General features: G+C 37.4%; 1 protein-coding gene across 1 annotated transcript in view; it reads left to right on the forward strand.

The window, feature by feature from the left end:
* Positions 1-1,062: 1,062 nt before the first annotated feature.
* Positions 1,063-20,734, forward strand: part of LOC137002331 (NLR family CARD domain-containing protein 3-like) — a 105,336-nt gene continuing 85,664 nt past the window's right edge. Inside the window, exons 1-10 of the mRNA XM_067361882.1 lie at positions 1,063-1,145; positions 14,175-14,269; positions 14,411-14,515; positions 14,861-14,965; positions 15,130-15,214; positions 15,500-15,695; positions 15,790-16,691; positions 16,734-17,112; positions 17,158-17,656; positions 18,272-18,442. Coding sequence (XP_067217983.1) covers positions 14,247-14,269; positions 14,411-14,515; positions 14,861-14,965; positions 15,130-15,214; positions 15,500-15,695; positions 15,790-16,691; positions 16,734-17,112; positions 17,158-17,656; positions 18,272-18,442 — 2,465 coding nt within the window. The 5' untranslated portion in view covers positions 1,063-1,145; positions 14,175-14,246. The remainder of the gene's footprint in view (positions 1,146-14,174; positions 14,270-14,410; positions 14,516-14,860; positions 14,966-15,129; positions 15,215-15,499; positions 15,696-15,789; positions 16,692-16,733; positions 17,113-17,157; positions 17,657-18,271; positions 18,443-20,734) is intronic.

Here is a 20,734-nt window from a genome sequence, read left to right on the forward strand (position 1 = left end):
AGTACGAGTTAGGGCTGGGCAATATATCGAATGCTTTTGTCACACGCATTTCGTCAGTAAAGCCGGTTCCCTGATTACCTAACAGACTATTCTGTCTTTATTTTATTTTTGTTAATAGATAGAGCCGTAGTTCACTGACAAGCCACGCAATATCGCGTTCAACATCGACATGAATCATCGACATGAATCGACATGAATATTGAACGCGATATTGCGTGGCTTGTTAATGAACTACGGCTCTGTCTATTAAATGCCGCTCCATTTAAAAGCAGGTGATGGCGATTTAGCGGTAATCAGGGAACCGGCTTTACTGACAAAATGCATGTGACAAAAGCATTCGATATATCGCCCAGCCCTAGTACGAGTTCACGGGTGGGAAGTCACGGCTTTGACTGCTGTTCCAGTGCACTTTCACGGGTAGAAGGTTGGAAAAACACAGGTTACGGGTTGCCTGGAACGCGGCATAAATCATTATAGGTGTAGAATGGTTGAGTTCAGTCTTTATAGTCTGTTTTTATAAAATATCTTGAATATTTTTTTTAGAAAATTATTTTTCACAAGAAAGTAACACAAATAAATACTTTCAATATTACCAAAAATTATAGACATTGTGCACATTTTGTTAAAATATTTCTAAGTATAAATTCAGTGAAGTGCTTTAGGAACATGATAACATGCTTAGTGTCCGATTATTTTACATTATTTTACATTATTTTATGATTAAAGTTATTAAAATGCAATAATTATTTTTATTAATTATAATGGACATTGTGAAAAGCTTTTAACAATTCATTTTGGTGAACCACCACTTTAAAAAGTCTCAGAGACTGAAATATGACCGAATCAGGTGTTATTTTTATCTGTTCAAACAGCTCGTTATGCTGATACTGCAAACTGGTGTTTATCACTACATTATTAATGTATTTTCACAATTATAAACAGTTTTACAGTTTACTGCACTTTGATATTCTTCTCGTTATTTCCCTCTAGCGGCTCATATCGGAAGTGTCGCACATTCACAGAAAAACGTCACTTCCGCTCTGACAGACAGGTGTATAGATGCTTTATGTCCAGGTGAAGAATACCGAGGCTTCAGAAATGATTGTTCATGCAGGAGACCTGAGATTATAAAAGAGTAAAATAAGGTACCTCTATGTTTTTATATAAAATACTTACAGTTTTACTTCAGTTCGAGTCTGATCATCCACTGAAATAAAGACTTTGAAACTAATGTTCATGTTAATATCGGCGAGTTTCTGAGCGTGAACCGAAAAAGTAAACTGCATTAAAACTGCCTTGAAAGTAAATCAAATACTCAAATAAAGAGCATTAAATATGCAGGAACAGACACTGTGAAATCAAAGCTTTATTGTGCATACTAATGTATAAAACTGATGAAACATGTTTTAATCTGTGATCCGTGAAATCACTGTGGTCAAGTGGGCTGCGCGTCGAAAAGCCAGCCACACTTTTGTTTTTTTGTTTTTAGTTTGCGCGTCTATTCCTTCAATTGAAACGGTCTAAATGCATTTAAAGACGGAGTTTTCTTTATACTCATGCAGTTAACCCTAAAAAGGGCAAGAACATAAAGAGACATCAGATAAGTTATTTATTGCTTTCCCCCCCATATGACTTTTATTATTGATTTTAATGTTTTATATATATTATACATTAAATATTATACATTATGAATATAAATTAATGTTCATATTAATCTTAATAGTAATGGTAATTAATATAGATCATTAATTTTACTTTTATTAAATTTAAAATTTTCATTTAAATGTTTTTATATATACAATAATTAAACATTATTTATTAATGTTAATGTTAATTATCATACATCATTATTAATGTAAATTGTTTTATATACCAGTTGTCATTCTTTTTAATGTGGCTCTTCAGCTATCAAGTTAGCCATGAGCTTCATTATATACACTCAGTATATATATATATATTTGTAAAAAGTAGGTTTGCTCATTCTTTTAACTCTCACCTCCAGTATCAAAGTGCATTTTAGCACTTGCACTATGTCCCATTTTCCAACACTCATAAAAATTATTTATTTATAGGTTTGCTCATTCAAGTTACCCTGACTATTACTGTACTTATTGTCGTCTCATTTTACTATAGGGAGAAAATCAAAGGCAAACTCACCTCCAATATTAAAGTGCATTCAAACATTTGCACTGTGGCCCATTTTCAAACACTCATAAAAATCTTTTTTCTTTAATCTTTCTTTTCTCATTCTTTTCCCCACACAAAAAGCCATTCTTGAGATTTGCCTTTGAGGGATGGCATACGAATATTAATTCCTTCCATTCTGACTCTCTCTAGCTCCGCATAATTTTATGAAGTGTGTAGAGACAGTTAATTAACACAGTAATAGCCAGGGTGACCCAGAATAAATATCAGTTGACAGAATGAGCAAACCTGTAAAGGAAACATTTTTATGAGTGTTTTAAATTGGGACATGTGCTAAAATGCACTTTGATGTTCGGGGGTGAGTTTGCTTTTGAGTTAATTTTCTCCCAAACAGTACAGTAAAATGATAAGACAATGAGTACAGTAATAGTTAGGGTGACTTTGAACAAACATCAATTGAAAGAATTAGCAAACCTATAAAGGAAAGTTTTTTATGAGTGTTGGAAAATGGGACATGGTGTAAGTGCTAAAATGCACTTTAATATTTGGAGGTGAGTTTGACTTTAATTTTCTTCCAAACCGTTGAGTAAAATGATATGAAAATGAAGACAGTAATAGTCAGGGTGACCCTAAATAAATATCAGTTGATAGAATGAGCAAACCTTTAAAGAAATAATTTTTATGAGTGTTAGAAAATGGGACATGGTGCAAGTTCTAAAATGCACTTTGATACTGGAGGTGAGAGTTGACAGAATGAGCAAACCTATAAAGGTACTTTTTCCATTTTATATATATATATATATATATATATATATATATATATATAACAATTTACATTAACAATGTATGATAATTAACATTAACATTAATAAATAATGTTTTATAATTATTGTATATATAAAAACATTAAAATCAAACATTTAAATTTAATAAAAGTAAAATAAATGATCTATATTAATTACCATTACTATTAAGATTAATATTAACTTTAATAATGTAGAACAATAAACGTATAATATAAATCATTACAACCCAACAAAAATTTTATAAAATTAATAAATAAATGATGTTTAAAACTTCACATTAATATTAACATGAATTAATATTCATAATGTATAATAATTAATGTATAATATATATTAAACATTAAAATCAATAATAAAAATATTAAAATTAATAAATGATTCATAATTACCATTACTATTAACATTAACATTAATATATGATGTATAAAACTTATACAAACATTAAATTCGAAAAAAAAAAGCAATTATTTTTACATAAATTATTTGAGTCTTAATAAGATGGGGAAAAGCAATTAATAACTTATTGCTCTTAAATAACTATGTTCGTGCCCTTTTTAGGGATAACTGCAAGAGTATAACGAAAAAAGAGCAAGTTTATGAAAGTTTTTTCTGTTTTTCCTTCCATTTTAGGCTGTTTTTGTGATGCGAAATCGAAAGTATTTTTGATACAGACATTTACAGTAAAGGAGCATACAGTCGTGCTCAAAATTATTCATACTCTTGGTAAATATGACCAAAGAAGGCTGTGAAAATAAATCTGCATTGTTAATACTTTTGATCTTTTATTTTAAAAATCTACAAAAATCCAACCTTTCATTGGAGAGTAATAATTTTAAATGAGGGGAAAATCTCATTATGAAATAAATGTTTTTTTAATACACACTGCTCACAATTAATCATACCCTTTTATTCAGTACTTTTTGCAAACTCCTTTTCCCAAGATAACAGCTCTGAGTCTTCACCTATAATGCCTGATGAGTTTGGAGAACACCTGACCAGAGATCAGAGACCATTCCTTCATACAGAATCTCTCCAGATCCTTCAGATTCCCAGTTCCATGTTGGTGCTTCTTCTCTTCAGTTCACTCCACTCATTTTCTTTAGGGTTCAGGTCAGGGGACTGGGACGGCCATGGCAGAAGCTTCATTTTGTACTTAGGGACCCATTTTTGTGTTGATTTTGATGTTTGTTTTGGATCATTGTCTGATGGAAGATCCAATCACGACCCATTAAATGACTTCTAACAGGGACAGTCAGGTTTTGATTTTTTATCTGTTGGTATTTGATAGTATCCATGATACCATGTATCTTAATAAGATGTGCAGGACCTCCAGCAGAAATTTTTTTTTGTTTCATCTGACTATATAACCCATCCCATTTGAAGTTCCAGTAGTGTCAGTTACTTTTCAAATGTTCTATGGTCAGATGAAGCAAAAAAAAAAAAAAATGTTTTTTTGGCAGCAAACACTCAAGATTGGTTTGGTGCACACATGGATAAAAAGTACCCCATGTGTACAATGAAATATACTGCTGAATCTTTAATGTTGTGGGCTTATTTTTCTGCTGGAGGTCCTGCACATCTTATTAAGATTCATGGTATCATGGATTCTATCAAATACCAACAGATAAAAAATCAAAACCTGACTGCTTCTGCTAGAACTCTTATAATGGACCGTGGCTGGATCTTCCATCAGGACAATAATCCAAAACAAACATCAAAACCAGCACATAAATGGGTCACTGAATACAAAACCAAGCTTCTGCCATGGCCATCCCAGTTCCCTGACCTGAACCCTAAAGAAAATGAGTGGAGTGAACTGAAGAGAAGAAGCACCAGCATGGAGCTGTGAATCTGAAGGATCTGGAGAGATTCTGTATGAAGGAATGGTCTCTGATCTCTGGTCAGGTGTTCTCCAAACTCATCAGGTATTATAGAAGAAGACTCAGAGCTGTTATCTTGGCAAAAGGAGGTTGCAAAAAGTATTGAATAAAAGGGTATGATTAATTGTGAGCAGTGTGTATTAGAGAAAAACATTTCTCTCATAATGAGATTTTCCCCCCGTTTAAAATTATTATTCTCCAATGAAAGGTTGGATTCTTGTAGATTTTTTAAATAAAAAAACAAAAGTATTATGTATGTAATATCGTTATTCCCCATTGTGCCTGCGGGTGGCACTGCTACTTGTAATTGTGAGTTGTGTTCCTTAAAGAAATAAATTCAGAAGAAGAATAGTATCCCTGAATGTTGGTTGTGTTATTTGAACGTGGTTTAACCCAAGAGCTTGTTATGTTTTGTCAGTTAAAACATAACATAATTGGCGACGAGGTGGATTAAAATTACCACGAAGCTACTAACTACTGTGAATCGTAGTTAGGCGTTACGTTACTGAAAATTTTCTTTTCTCTGCGTAGCTTAAGTGTTTAGATTAGCTAGAATGGCTGCTACCATTGGCCACATGGAAGCCTTTGATGAAAGCGTTGAACCGTGGACCACATACATCGAACAATTTGAACACTTCATAGAAGCTAATAATATTGAGGCCGAAAAGAAAGTGCCTGTGCTACTCAGTGTGATCGGAGGAAAAACATATGGACTACTCAAAAGTCTTATCGAGCCAGACAAACCGGGAGAGAAAAGTTTCAAGCAGATTACAGACACACTACAGCAGCATTTCTCTCCGAAGCCCCTGGACATCGCGGAGCGTTTTCGTTTCCATCGGCGGAATCAAGAGGAGAGCGAGTCGGTGACACAGTATGTTTCAGTGCTTAGAGGATTATCAGAACACTGTGAATTTGGGGAAAAGTAACATTTACGATGACAGAAAAACAAAGAGTGGAAAAACAGCAAAAGCTACATGGCCAATGAAAGTATTTAAGCAGAAAGGCTACATAAAAAAAGGAAATGTACACCACCTTGATGCTGATGCAGTGTCCAATGATGATGACACAGATTCTGATTTAGCTCTGTATAAACTGTCGCAGCCAGGAGAAAAGTCCAGTATCACCGTGAAGCCAGAAATTGAAGGTACACCACTGGAAATGGAACTGGACACGGGCGCAGCAGTGTCATTTATTTCAACAGAGGCTTATGATCGAATATTGAGTAACCTGTTGGGCAATCAGACAGCTATTCTTCCACTGTATGTCGTGCAGGGAGACTATCTGCCACTCTATTGCAGAGAATGGTTGCGTCAGATCAAACTGAACTGGAAAGAAATAAAAGCAGTCAAATTGGAGTATTGTCACCGGTAGAGCATAGTGAATGGGCTACTCCAATAGTCCCTGTTGTAAAGAAAAACGGAGACCTGCGCATTTGTGGTGACTTTAAGGTAACGATAAACCCTGTCTTACACATTGAACACTATCCGTTACCGCGCATTGAGGACCTGTTCGCTTCATTAGCGGGAGGACAATGTTTCAGCAAATTGGACTTGTCACATGCTTACCTTCAAATGAGAGTCGAGGAGGAGTCCAGGGAAGTTCCTCACAATTTCTACACAGAAAGGACTGTTCCAGTACAATCGCCTTCTGTTTGGGATCGCTTTGGCGCCAGCTATATTCCAGAGAGCCATGGACCAAATATTACAGGGTCTGCCTAATGTCCATTGTTACCTGGATGACATTCTGGTTACCGGGTGGACTGAAGCTGAACACCTGGAAAACCTGGATGCAGTCCTTGGACGACTGGAACAGTTTGGCTTGCATGCTGAAAAAGGGAAATGTGACTTTTTCAAGGACTCACTGGAATACCTGGGTCACATAATTGATTCAGAAGGTTTGCACAAATCACCTCGAAAAGTACAGGCAATTGTCAATGCGCCAATTCCATTGAACATTACACAGCTGAGATCATTTCTAGGCCTGTTAAACTATTACGGGAGATTCATACCCAATCTGGCAAACATAGCGAATCCTCTGAACGCCCTGCTGTGTAAAGGGAAACGCTGGCAGTGGTCTGTGAAGTACAATGCTGCATTCAAAAAGGCAAAAGAACAATTGGTGTCACAAAATGTCTTGACACACTATGACCCTCAGAATGCCATTCGGCTTGCATGTGACGCATCACCTTATGGCATTGGTGCCGTCATTTCCCACATGCTACCCAGCGGTGAAGAAAAGCCAATAGCATTCGTGTCCCGCACACTTACCAAGGCAGAACAGAATTATGCACAGATTGAGCGCGAGGCTCTGTCCATAGTGTTTGGGGTCAGAAAATTCCATCAATATCTCTACAGATGGAAATTCACGCTGTTCACAGATCACCGCCCCCTTACTACGATCTTTGGGCCGCAAAAAGGAATTACGTCTACGGCGGCAGCGCGAATGCAAAGGTGGGCATTACTTTTGTCTGCGCATAACTATACAATAGAGTACAAAAAAAATGCTGATGGTCTTTCCCGTCTGCCGTTACAAGTAGAGCACTGTGAGAAAATGGATGCAGGAGAGCTATTTTACCTCAAGCAGATGGAGAAACCATTGCTCGCAGTTATGTGTGGTGGCCTGGTATTGATGCGGACATCGAACTGTGTGCGCAAATATGTCAGTCATGCCAGCAAATGCAGAAAATGCCATCCCAAGCACCCCTCCACCCATGGGAGTGGCCAAGCAGACCATGGGAGCGTATTCATGTAGATTTTGCTGGCCCATGTGAGGGTCACATGTACCTAGTCGTGGTTGACGCACATTCGAAGTGGCCTGAGGTGCAGTTGATGACATCAACAACAGCAGGGAGAACAATTGAAGTTTTGAGGAACCTTTTCAGCCATAATGGACTGCCTGACGTCCTGGTGAGTGATAATGGACCACAATTTATCTCTCAGGAGTTTGTAACTTTCCATGTGAGGCATATCCGTTCAGCCCCATATCATCCAGCAACCAATGGGCAGGCTGAAAGGTTTGTTCAGTTGCTAAAACAAGCACTGAAGACGTCTAAGGGCTCTTCTACTCTTCAGAGACGGCTGGAAACATTCTTGTTGACGTATCGCAACACTCCACATCCGACGACTAAAGAGGCCCCTTCCTTGTTGTTTTTGGCACGACAACTGCGCACACGTCTGGATGCCTTGAAACCCAGTGTGTCAGCTGCCGTGCGACTCTCACAGACCTCCCAGGTCCTCCGCCGTGCTGGTCGTTCGAAGCCCAGACAGTTTGGAGTCGGTGATGTGGTGCTGGCTCGTGATTACAGAGGGAGAGAAAGATGGACATCAGGTGTGGTGACGGCTCAAAGTGGTCCAGTATCTTACACTGTGGATGTAGGAGCTTCTTCGGAATGGCGACGCCATGCTGATCAACTCTTGTCCATTCCAAATCAAACAGCTGAAACTCAGGTGACACAACCACCTAACATCAGTGATGTATCTGTTCCTGTACAGACGTCTGTAAATGACACTTCTTCAGCACCACCAACCAGGGAACAGGATGTTAACAGTGACACTCAGATAAACCATGGCAAATTCGACATTCCATCAGTGCAGGTCAGACGTTATCCAGCCAGAGTGATTTAACCACCCAACCGTCTAAGGCCATGAGAAACTCTTGCTGGGTTGAAATGTAATTAGTTATGGTAGTGAGCCTGTTCTGACAAGGGGCAGAATAATCCCCGAACTGGCTTGAGGCAAGAGGCAGTCTACCCTCTACCTCTAGTATTAAAAAAAAAAAGGGCATAATTTTTGAGTAGCTCAAAATGCAGTGTTTTCTTTTGTTTCTTGATTAAGAGGGGAGGAAATGTTATGTATGTAATATCGTTATTCCCCATTGTGCCTGCGGGTGGCACTGCTACTTGTAATTGTGAGTTGTGTTCCTTAAAGAAATAAATTCAGAAGAAGAATAGTATCCCTGAATGTTGGTTGTGTTATTTGAACATGGTTTAACCCAAGAGCTTTGTATATGTTTTGTCAGTTAAAACATAACATTAACAATGCAGATTTATTTTCACAGCCTTCTTTGGTCATTACGGAAGCCCTGAACCGCATGGTGAAAAAAAAAAAAAAACTTGGTGGGGAGGGGGGAAAAAAACGAAAAGTTATCTCATTATTTCAAGATAATAAGTTGTTATAACGACATAATATCTCGTTATTTCAACATAATAAGTCGTTATAACAACATAATATCTTGTTATTTCAAGATATTAAGTCGTTATAATGACATAATATCTTGTTATTTCAACACAATAAGTCGTTATAACGACATAATATCTCGTTATTTCAACATAATAAGTCGTTATAATGACATAAGTCGTTATTTCAACACAATAACTCTTCATAATCTATCAAGTATGATATATGCATTTAACATCGTCTCCAGTGGCGCAACGCTAAAGTATTGGACCGCCAGTCTAGCTTTTACTGCGATCGCCGTGGTTTCGAATCCGCCTTTTGCCGAGTTCGTTTCACAACACATATCAAAAAAGGCATTTATTTTCAATAAAAATAAAAACAATGTTATAAAAGTGAAAATAACCTGCCTATCGATATTACCCACTAGAGGGCAGAATAAGACAGGGAATCAATTAAAGACTGCAATAGTAATGTTGAACTACTGTTACAATTTGGTGCTCCAAAATCCCAGAGGTTTATCATGGGAATTTGCGTTCATCCCAGGCTAACCTTTATTGAGGTTAAATTTATTAGACCATAGTAAATAAAACAATTTACAGTGCAAATGTCAGGTGTGTCAATCTTACTGTCACGGTGCACACAAAAACAAGAAGATAGGATCCAATTGCAGCAGTTGTTTATTGGGTAATCCAAAGTCGTATTCCAAAAACAGGCAAAGGTCAGAATCCAGAAAGGCAGTCCAAACAGCACAAGCACAAGCAAAAAACAAGAAAACACAAGGAACAGAAGTGTGCGTAACATTAAACAACGAACCACAACCAAAGACAGAAACAACTCAGTATAAATAGACAGACACTAATAACATAATACAATCCAGCTGGGTGCAATGAAGTGATGACGAGTCCAGGCAGTGTGTTATGTAGTGTATGTAATGGGTGGAAATAAGAGTCCGGGATGGAGTGCCCTCTAGTGGCTAATAGGGCACTCTCACTGGTGATCATGACATTACCCCTTGTCAAAGGAGCGGTTACCAGACGCTTCACCAAACAAAACAAAAACACAAAAACTCAGGAGGGAGGTGGACAGGAGGAGGATCTGGGGGAGGGATGGCGGGCCAGATCCAGGGTGCCCAACTGATAGCCAGGGCGGTGCTGGAGGAACTGACCAGGCTGGTTCCAGCGGTTCTGGAGTCCTGGCTGAGTGCCAGGGTGGCGATGGAGGAACTGACCAGGCGGGCACTGGCAGGTCTGGATTCCTGGCTGAGTGCCAGGGCGGTGCTGGAGGAACAGACCAGGCGGGTCTCAACGGTTCAGGTAGCCTGGGCAGAGGCGGCAAGGCAGAAGGCTTGGACGGTGGCGGCAGGGCAGACCAAGGGTGCTCCGTGGCCATATCAGGGAGAGCGGCCAGCTCGGTGACGGCAGCGGGCTCAGGATGCTCTGGGATGGCAGTGGGCTCGGGCTGCCCTGAGTGCATCACAAGACTGACAGGGAAAGCATGCAGGACTGGCGTGGACTCACTGGCTGGAGCGGACTCACTGGCTGGAGCGGGCTCTGGAGTGGACTCACTGGCTGGAGCGGGCTCTGGAGTAGACTCACTGGATGGAGCGGACTCCCTGACTGGAGTGGGCTCTGGAATAGACTCACTGACTGGAGCGGGCTCACTGGCTGGAGCGGATCTTGGAGTGGACACACAGGGTGGAGAGGGTTCTGGAGCAGACACACGGGCTGGAGCGGGAACAGGAGGTCTCTGAATCGGCTTATTCTTACGTAGGTATAGGTAATTGGCAAAGTTCCAAAAATTCATCATCCCCACCAGCTCCATCTCCCACTGCGGTAGAGGGTCATTCAGACAGCTGTTGCAAGTCTCCTTGAGGACCGCATCAGGGAGGCTAAACTTCTCTGCCCATGACCAGAACTTCTGGATAAATGGCTGTATCCTCATACCCTTCTGCCGCAGCGCTGCCAAATCCTGGGGACTGCCCCGAGCTCCCTGTGCCTTGGCCGGGGACCAGACTCCCTCGCTGCTGGATCCTTGCATTGTGGTGGTTCGTTCTGTCACGGTGCACACAAAAACAAGAAGATAGGATCCAATTGCAGTGGTTGTTTATTGGGTAATCCAAGGTCATATTCCAAAAACAGGCAAAGGTCAGAATCCAGAAAGGCAGTCAAGGCAGTCCAAACAGCACAAGCACAAGCAAAAAACAAGAAAACACAAGGAACAGAAGTGTGCGTAACATTAAACAACGAACCACAACCAAAGACAGAAACAACTCAGTATAAATGGACAGACACTAATAACATAATACAATCCAGCTGGGTGCAATGAAGTGTTGACGAGTCCAGGCAGTGTGTTATGTAGTGTATGTAATGGGTGGAAATAAGAGTCCGGGATGGAGTGCCCTCTAGTGGCTGATAGGGCACTCTCACTGGTGATCATGACACTTACAGCCCGGTGTCCAATCTGATTTGAACTATAATAAAACATAGAGATGCACTAGTCCAGGGGCCAAAAACGTTTTCAAGCTGGGTTTTTTTTCAATTATTATTCTGGGCTTGCAAACAAACTGCTTTGTAATATTTTCTAAAGATATAAAAATCAAAATAGGTGCTAATATATTGAAATAATAGGACACGGAGTGTCTATTTACAGTAAGTGCAAATAGCGTCCCTTGTTGACAAACACTCTTTACAGTATAGCTCCAATGTCTGGTTGGGCCACTCAAGTTTAAAAAGGGACAGTTGTAATTCGATATATTCAGTGGTGTAACAATAACATGTAGGGTTTCAGATTTTGGCTTTTACAGTGATCGCTGCGGGGTCGAATCAGCATTTTGCCGAGCTCACCCAATAATAGAGCTCACTCCTATTTTCTCATCATATACATTTTCAATAAAATGAAAATAATGTTCAAAAAGTGGAAATAAAATGTGAACAAGTGTTTACTCAATGAACACTTTTAATATTATTAGGGTTGGTGGAAAGTGGAGGGGTTTTATTCTCCCAATAATGCAGCATCCATTTAATAATTTTAATAAATATAATCACTCTATATGATATTATTGCATCCTGTACAAAAATACTGAGGTACAAATAGTATCTGCCAATACTGGCCTACAACATCTAAATACTATTTACACTTCTTGCAAAGAACTGATAGGCTACTTTTACATGGTGTCAATAGAATATATCACTATTTTCACCTAGTATAAATAGCATATTGTGAAAATGCTGCTATTGTCATTTAGTGTAAATAGGATGTATCAGTATTTTCACTTAGTGTAAATAGCATCTGTAGGGGTGTCAAACTCATTTTAGTTTGAGTGACGGACTGGAAAGAAATTAACCATATGCGGGCCAAATTACCTTCTTCTTATAATAACCTTAGTGTGCTGATATTTGCATTAATATTAAACATATGAATAACGAATTAATTTGCAAGAAAACTGCATTGTTTTTTTGTTTTTTTGTTTTTACAGTGAAAAGACTATTCGATTTTTAAAATAATTTTTTATTTAATATTTATCATTAGCATCTATTTTGATTTATCATGGCCAATTTCAATTTTTATAAGAAGCAAAATGTCTGATTCTGATACTGGTTGCAATTTTTTTTAAAGCAAATTTATTTGTTGTTTATTTTTTCACAGGCCAAACTGGCCTTAAAAAAATATCTCTTTGATATTAGAGGCAAACACTGGCAGTTGGATATTAGAGGCATTTTTATCATAATCCCAACAAAGATGTTATGCACATGAGCATGAGCAGTTGTTTTTAATTTAAATTACTGAATAATTTCAAGATTAACAGCAAAAACTAGGTCTGGTCTGACTTTAGCTTTGTGAAATTATGCTACATAACAAAACAAAATCAGCAGACGGACTGAATGAATATTACTACTTTATATGGAGATAAGAGGAAAAGTCATCAACACTTTTCTTAAAACAGTTGCCTTCTGAGATATATTCATATCAATCCCACTGTAATATTTATATTACTCTCCCTTTTTTTCACGAACAGTGAGCTTGTGCATGGTACAGTAGTTCCTCTGCTGGCGGGTCTGTTCTCTTTGTGTCCATACACAGATGAAATTTTGGGAAAATATTACAAAGTAGTTTGTTTGCAAGCCCAGAATAATAATAATAATAATAAAAAAAAAAAAAAACGCTTAAAAACGTTTTTGGCCCCTGGACTAGTGCATCTCCATGTTTTATTATAGTTCAAATCAGATTGGACACCGGGCTGTAAGTTTGACAGTCCTGACATTTGCACTGTAAATTGTTTTATTTACTATGGTCTAATAAATTTAACATCAATAAAGGTTAGCCTGGGATGAACGCAAATTCCCATGATAAACCTCTGGGATTTTGGAGCACCAAATTGTAACAGTAGTTCAACATTACTATTGCATTCTTTAATTGATTCCCTGTCTTATTCTGCTCTCTAGTGGGTAATATCGAACATGCTGCTAACCCTGCCCAATAAATACTTTTAATGTTATTAAACACTCGATAGGCAGGTTATTTTCACTTTTATAACATTGTTTTAATTTTTATTGAAAATAAATGCCTTTTTTGATATGTGATGTGAAACAAACTCGGCAAAAGGTTGATTCGAAACCGCGGCGATCGCAGTAAAAGCTAGACTGCCGGTCCAATACTTTAGCGTTGCGCCACTGGAGACGTTGAAAAGTGCACATTCTTTATCATACTTGATAGATTATGAAGAGTTATTATGTTGAAATAATGACTTATTATGTCGTTATAACGACTTATGTTGAAATAACGAGATATTATGTAGTTATAACGACTTATTATGTTGAAATAACAAGATATTATGTCATTATAACAACTTAATATCTTGAAATAAATGATTCAACAATTAATAAAGATTGGGTAAATATGATTGTAAAATGATATTAAACTGCAATAGATAATATAATAAATTGTGTTCAGTTTTCCAGCACAATGTAAATTTCTGTTCCCAAATGAATTCATATTTAGTCCATGAATCAGTTAAACTCATTAATCTGAAATTATTAAGATCATTCAGTTATTTTACATGTTCAATATATTTGTAACTCACTTTATTTTATTGATTGTTGTTGCTGTTGTTGGTAACTCATTCTGTTCTTCAGTAATTCTTCACCTCTGTGAAATCGTGTCATTTCCAGGTTGAGTGATTGATTGATTGATCTGTGTTCAGTGTCAGTTTATCTGAGCAAGGAAAGGACTCTCTCTCTAAGATGAATCTCTCAGAGAAACACAGGTAACACTGCGTCTGTTTTCACTTTAAACTCTACTGGAGTTTGTATAGAGATAAAGACACAGATGTGTTTCAGACACAGTTTATCCTCCTTTACTAAGTGAAGTAAAAAAGTGTTTCTCTCTCTGTTTTTTGTGTCATTAGAGTAAGATCAGACTCGCATGTGTCCAGCTCTGTGTCTCTGAAGAGTGACCGATCAAAAGGTATATATCCAAACTTCAGTGGGGAAAAAACATCATCTGCTAAAAGGTATTTTGTGTGTTTACATTATAGTGTTTCATTATTTGTCCTCAGTGGTGTATGTGATTGAATCTGACTGAATAAAACAATAATTCACAATAAAACTCAAATCATGGGAACCTTATGGAGCTCATTCCAGTAACACAATTACACATACAGACACAAGGAGGCGTAAATGAATTAAGGAAAATAGATCATGCAACTAAACATGCATATATCCATCCATCCAACCAAAGTCATAAATGGACAAATGCACAGCTATACTGCATTTAATTACTATTTGCAACATTAATTCTTTTCAAATGAGACTAAAGTATCTCCTGTAGTAAAGTGTGTTTGTGTGTTTGTCATTAGTGAAAGATCAGACTCACATGTGTCCAGCTCTGAGTCTCTGAAGAGTGACTGTTCAAAAGGTATAGATCCAAACTTCAGTGAGAGAAAACCATCATCTGATAAAAGGTATTTCATATTTCTAATGTTTACACTGACTGTGTTAAGAAGTTGTATCAGTGAATACCATCATGAAACATTTTAGATCAAATATTTATCAGTATTCACAGCTAATTTTTTATTTTCTTTCTGTAATATTTTGACTGGATTTTATTTGATTTATTTGATTACAGGCTTCAGTATGAGACATTAGACTCAGATGTTCAGACTCACAGGAAACACAAGCATTTCAAAGACAATCTCCTGCGGATCTTCCAGGTAGGAAAACACATTTTCATAAATTTTTAATATTTATAACAAACAAATATGTTATTGAACCAAAATTTGATTTGATTCCTCTTGATCACTTATTTTTACTTTTAAGCACATTTTTTTCTATTTGTTAAAAATAACAGCTGGTTAGCATGTAAGTTTTTTTATTTATTTATCTATTTTTTTTTTTACAGATATTATAATTATTGAATAAATCATGTTGACCAACTGCAGATATACATTTTGGTTTAAACTGTGTTATTCTGTCCTTTTTCTTACTTTTGTTTGCAGGATCTTGAGATCAAAATAATCACATTTCTGAAGAAAGAGCTGGAAAAGTTTAAGAAAATATTACAAAATGAGAACACACAATACTTTGTGAAGGACTTTAATGAGAATAAATGCAGTACCAAAGCAGCAGCTCTTGATCTCACACTACATTACCTGAGAGAGATGAAGCAAGATGAAGCTGCTGATGCTCTAGAAGGTCAGAGACTCATGATCATCTGTCTGATTGACACTTATAAATGTAGGAGAGGAAATTAAGACTAAAACTATCTATTTTCTATTCCTGTGTTTAGATGAGCTGCTCTTCTTTCATCAGCTCAAATGTGGTCTAAAGAAGAAGTATCAATGTGTGCTTGAAGGAATTGCGAAGCAAGGTGACTCCACACTTCTGAATAACATCTACACAGATCTCTATATCACTCAGGGTGGCAGTGAACAGGTCAATACTGAACATGAGGTCAGACAGATTGAAGTTGCTTCCAGGCGTCATGAATCTCAAGAGATACAGGTTGAATGCAGAAATTTGTTTGAATCTCCTGAACAAGACAAGGAGATCCGAACTGTACTGACAAAAGGAGTCGCTGGCATCGGAAAATCAGTCTCTGTGCAAAAGTTTGTTCTGGACTGGGCTGAAGGAAAAGAAAATCAAGATATCAGCTTCCTATTTCCTCTTCCATTCAGAGAGATGAACTTAAAGGAGAAAGAAAAACTAAGTTTGATGGACCTTATAACTCACTTTTTCCCAGAGACAAAAGTACTGAACCTTACAAGAAGGAATAATTTCAAAGTCCTGTTCATCCTTGATGGATTGGACGAATGTCGCCTTCCTCTGAAGTTTGATTGTAATGAGACGTGGTGTGATGTATCGTCACCAGCCTCTCTGGATGTTCTCCTAACGAACCTCATGAAGGGAAATCTGCTTCCTTCTGCTCTCATCTGGATCACCACCAGACCAGCAGCTGCCAGTAAGATTCCTCCTGACTGTATCGACCGGCTGACAGAGATACGAGGATTCAATGATGCACAAAAGGAAGAGTACTTCAAAAAAAGGTTCAAGAATCAGAGTCAGGCCAACACAATCATTGATCATGTTAAAAAATCAAAGAGTCTCTTTATCATGTGCCACATCCCAGTCTTCTGCTGGATTTCAGCCACTGTTCTCCAGAACATTCTGGAGGAGAAAAGAAATAATGATGTGAAAATCAATCAGGCTGATGAGATCTCTAAAACAGAGCAGGAATCAAACACTGAAGACGCTCCCAAGACTCTGACACAAATGTACACACACTTTCTCCGCTTTCAGATCCAGCAGAGCCGCCGAAAGTATGATGAAGAATACGCAGCAGATGTTTCCTGGGATAAAGATGCCATCCTTTCACTGGGAAAACTGGCATTTCATCAACTGGAAAGAAACAATGTGATCTTCTATGACACAGACCTGGAAGCATGTGGTATTGACGTCTATAAGGCATCAGTGTACTCAGGCATGTGTACCCAGATCTTTAAGGAGGAAACAGGGATCACTCTTGGTACCATGTACTGCTTTATTCACTTGAGCATTCAAGAGTTTATTGCAGCCCTTTATGCACATCTGTTTCTAGACATCAACAAGAAAAGTGTGTTTGTTCATGAGTTTACAGAACAGGAAACCAAAAATAAAGATTCACGTTTTGCACATCTGTTTCGAGACATCAACAAGAAGATTGATTTCCTCAAGACTGCAGTGGACAAGGCGCTCAAGAGTGACAGTGGACACCTGGACCTTTTCCTTCGCTTCCTCCTCGGTCTGACACTCCAGTCCAATCGACGACTCTTACGGGGTCTGTTGACACAGCAAGATGACAATGACCAGATCAACAAGGGAATAGGGCAGTACATCAAGCAGAAATTAGAAGATAATCTGCCTGCAGAGAGATCCATCAATTTGTTCTACTGTCTGAATGAACTGAACGACCAAACTCTGGTGAAGGAGATCCAGACCCAGCTTAGCAAAGGAAGTCTCTCATCTGGTGACCTTTCACCTGCCCAGTGGTCTGCTTTGGCCTTTGTGTTGTTGACATCAGAGGAAGAGCTGGAGGAGTTTGAGCTTCAGAAATTCAAGAAATCAGACGAGTGTCTCATTAGATTATCAGCAGTCATCAAAACCTCCAGAAGAGCTCTGTAAGTCATTCAATATATTTTGTCATGTTTTGCTCTCATCTGATCATCTCATCATTGTATTAGCTCATACTTGAGGGGAAAAAAATCATACATTTTATTCAGATGCTCAAACAGTCTAAATAAAGTACATATATTATCAGTTGTCACCCTGTATCCCCCAATGATTTAATATTTTAAATGCTTAGATTTGTGAATAGTTCTGTACTTTTAATTGTGGGGGACAAAACATAATGTAATGCAAAAGCCTGTTGTATCATTTTTATGTACACATTTTAAGATGGTCTGTCTACAAATATTTTTTTTTTATCAAGTTTTTTCAAATAATTTTGAAATTATTTGTTAAAATATTAAATAAAATAAGAATAAATTTAATTCCAGCCATTGTTATGGATGTGTTTTTACTATCTTTATATTAATGAAAAGTTAACCCATTGGCCACTCTGCTCTCTAAGACATGGCCATCTGCCATCGGTTGACCACTATAAATAATCAGTAAAAACTAAATAAAAAAACTGTTTATGTAATAAAAAAAGGAAAATATATTTATATATATTTGTTTGTAGAAAGATGTATAGTATGTGTTCCATTCTGTGTTGTGACTTATTTCTCTTGCAGGTTAAATGATTGTAACTTAACAGACAAAAGCTGTTCAGCTCTGGCTGCAGTCCTTGGATCAGATACCAATCTGAAAGAGCTGAACATGAACAATAATAATCTACAGGATTCAGGAGTGAAGCTGCTCTGCACTGGGCTGAAGAATATAAAGTGTAAACTGGAGATACTGAGGTAAGTTGAGCCACAGGAGTCACATGATAACTTTCATTTATCTCTTTTACATGGGTATACCGTGTCATCAGTCCTATTTGTTTTGTTGATAAATGTTTTATGTTTAATAGTTTGTCATTGTGCTATTTTATTGTATTTGTTGTATATTTTTTTCTTTGAGAGTAATATTGAATCAACACTAAGCATTAGTTTTAGGGATGCAGGATATATCAGGATTATCAGCTGATAAATGGTCATTTTTAATGTTATCACTATCGCTAATGAATGAATGAATTAATGAATGACCCAGGCATTTATATAGTGCTTTACTGCTGTACACCCAAAGCGCTATACAACCACGTTGACACTGTCAGTTTTTGGGATTGACAACCGCATTTACTTACAGGTGTGAGTCTTGAAATGTCTAATTTACACAACAACTTACAGTAGTGTTTGGAACACTGTGTGAACGTGCAACGAGTGTCAAGCCCGTATTCTCTTACTAGTAACCATAACGACAGTGACCAACATAATATTAGTGATAGCAACATCCATTAAACTAAAAAGTATTATCACCTTTGACAATAGAAACTAATTGAACCGCGAGAACACACACAAAACACTGGCTCTCTCACACTGTATGACGTGACAGACAACTAGTTGTTCAGTGTGTTTCTGTTCACACAGCGCAAATATTCTGAGAATGTGATTTTGAGTCCTGAAAATTTACGGATGTAAGTTCGGTTATAAAATGTGGTTGTCACTCACGTAAATAATGTACTGTGTGTGAACATGACTGTATTAAGGATTTAAATACAGTAAAGCTTTAATCAGGATAAAACTGTATATCGAAAGCTAAAAAACAGCAGTGACAGCATCTAAACACTTTGACACAAATACTAAATGAAATACCATTCATAAACGTCCTTTAAAAGCCACGATTGCAGAGAGCTTGACCCTCTTCGTCTGGGTCTGATTCGGCTCAATTTGATACAGCAATATAGACGCCATTATTTACATTTTCACCGAAGCCCACGTAACTGGTAACAACTAAAATGGTAAGGGGCGTGGCATTTCTGGGCGCTTCAGTGAATCACGATACCCTGGGCCCGCTAACCAATCTGAGCACATTGTGTATTTTGGAGGGAGTGGCTTCAAAGAAGCAGGAAGTCAAACATGCCGTTCGAATGACAGTTGAAACAGAGGTGTAGAATAAAGGTAAAATATATGAAAAATACAGCTTTTAAAAAAAAAACGAAGCATTAAGACATGTTAAACTGCGCAACAAAAACACAATCAAGCCTAGAAAAAAACACTGAACCACCCCTTTAATTAACATGACATTTGTATTTAAAATGTCATTTTTTTTTCAAACATATACTATTTTCAGGATTATATGTGTGTCTTTGACTACATTTTTACTTCCCCATCACACTAACTTCTTTTATCTATAGATAATGCACTGTTCCTTCAAATGATATCACAAAGCTGAAGTGACATCATTTTTACATTATTAATACAAAGAAAATTATATTTCAAATTAAATGCATGTATGCTAGGTGAGAAACTTATCCACATGAAAGATTTGCGGACATTTTGGGATGAAATTTACCACCCTTTCACATATCAATTTCATCTCAAAATGTCCCCGGATAAAAATCACATTTTGGGGGGTAAAACCTTGGTAAAATGTGCATTCCAAAGGCTTAATATCATGTCATTTGGGCTCGCAGACAAAAAACAACCCGCAGCAACAGTGAAAAAGTAGCCCAATTCCACAGGAAAACCGCAGACTTGGCAACAGTGTTTGATTCATTCACTCAGTTTTTTCTAGATTTGAAAGTCTCCCCTCCCCCAGTTTTTAAAGTTTAAAATCAGCAGATCATATAGAGAAACACTTTGTCCATACCACCCTGTCACAGTGAACCACCCGTCACATTTACCACCCCGTCACAATTTTAAGTTTATGGATAGAAAATTAAATATTACATAAATTGATGTTGATTGATGTTCTTGTTGTGTGGACTAATCAGATAAATGTGACTTTATTTGTATTTTTTAAGTGAATTCATTTTTTCAGTAGAAACAATGAGGCTACGTCAAATTCATATTCCAAAACACCACCAGCACCTGTTCACATCAGACAACAGTGCTTTCCATGTGAAAGATGGGCTTAGAAATCACCACAGATATTTTTGGGAACAGAAATTATTAATATTATTATTATAAATAATGCTTATGAGCATATTGACTAGACATTGTTTAATTAATAGGCCTATACATGATGCATAAACAGTAATCAGAAAGATAAAA

This window comes from Chanodichthys erythropterus, chromosome 16 (genome assembly GCF_024489055.1).
Source record: "Chanodichthys erythropterus isolate Z2021 chromosome 16, ASM2448905v1, whole genome shotgun sequence".
NCBI classification, from domain to species: domain Eukaryota; kingdom Metazoa; phylum Chordata; class Actinopteri; order Cypriniformes; family Xenocyprididae; genus Chanodichthys; species Chanodichthys erythropterus.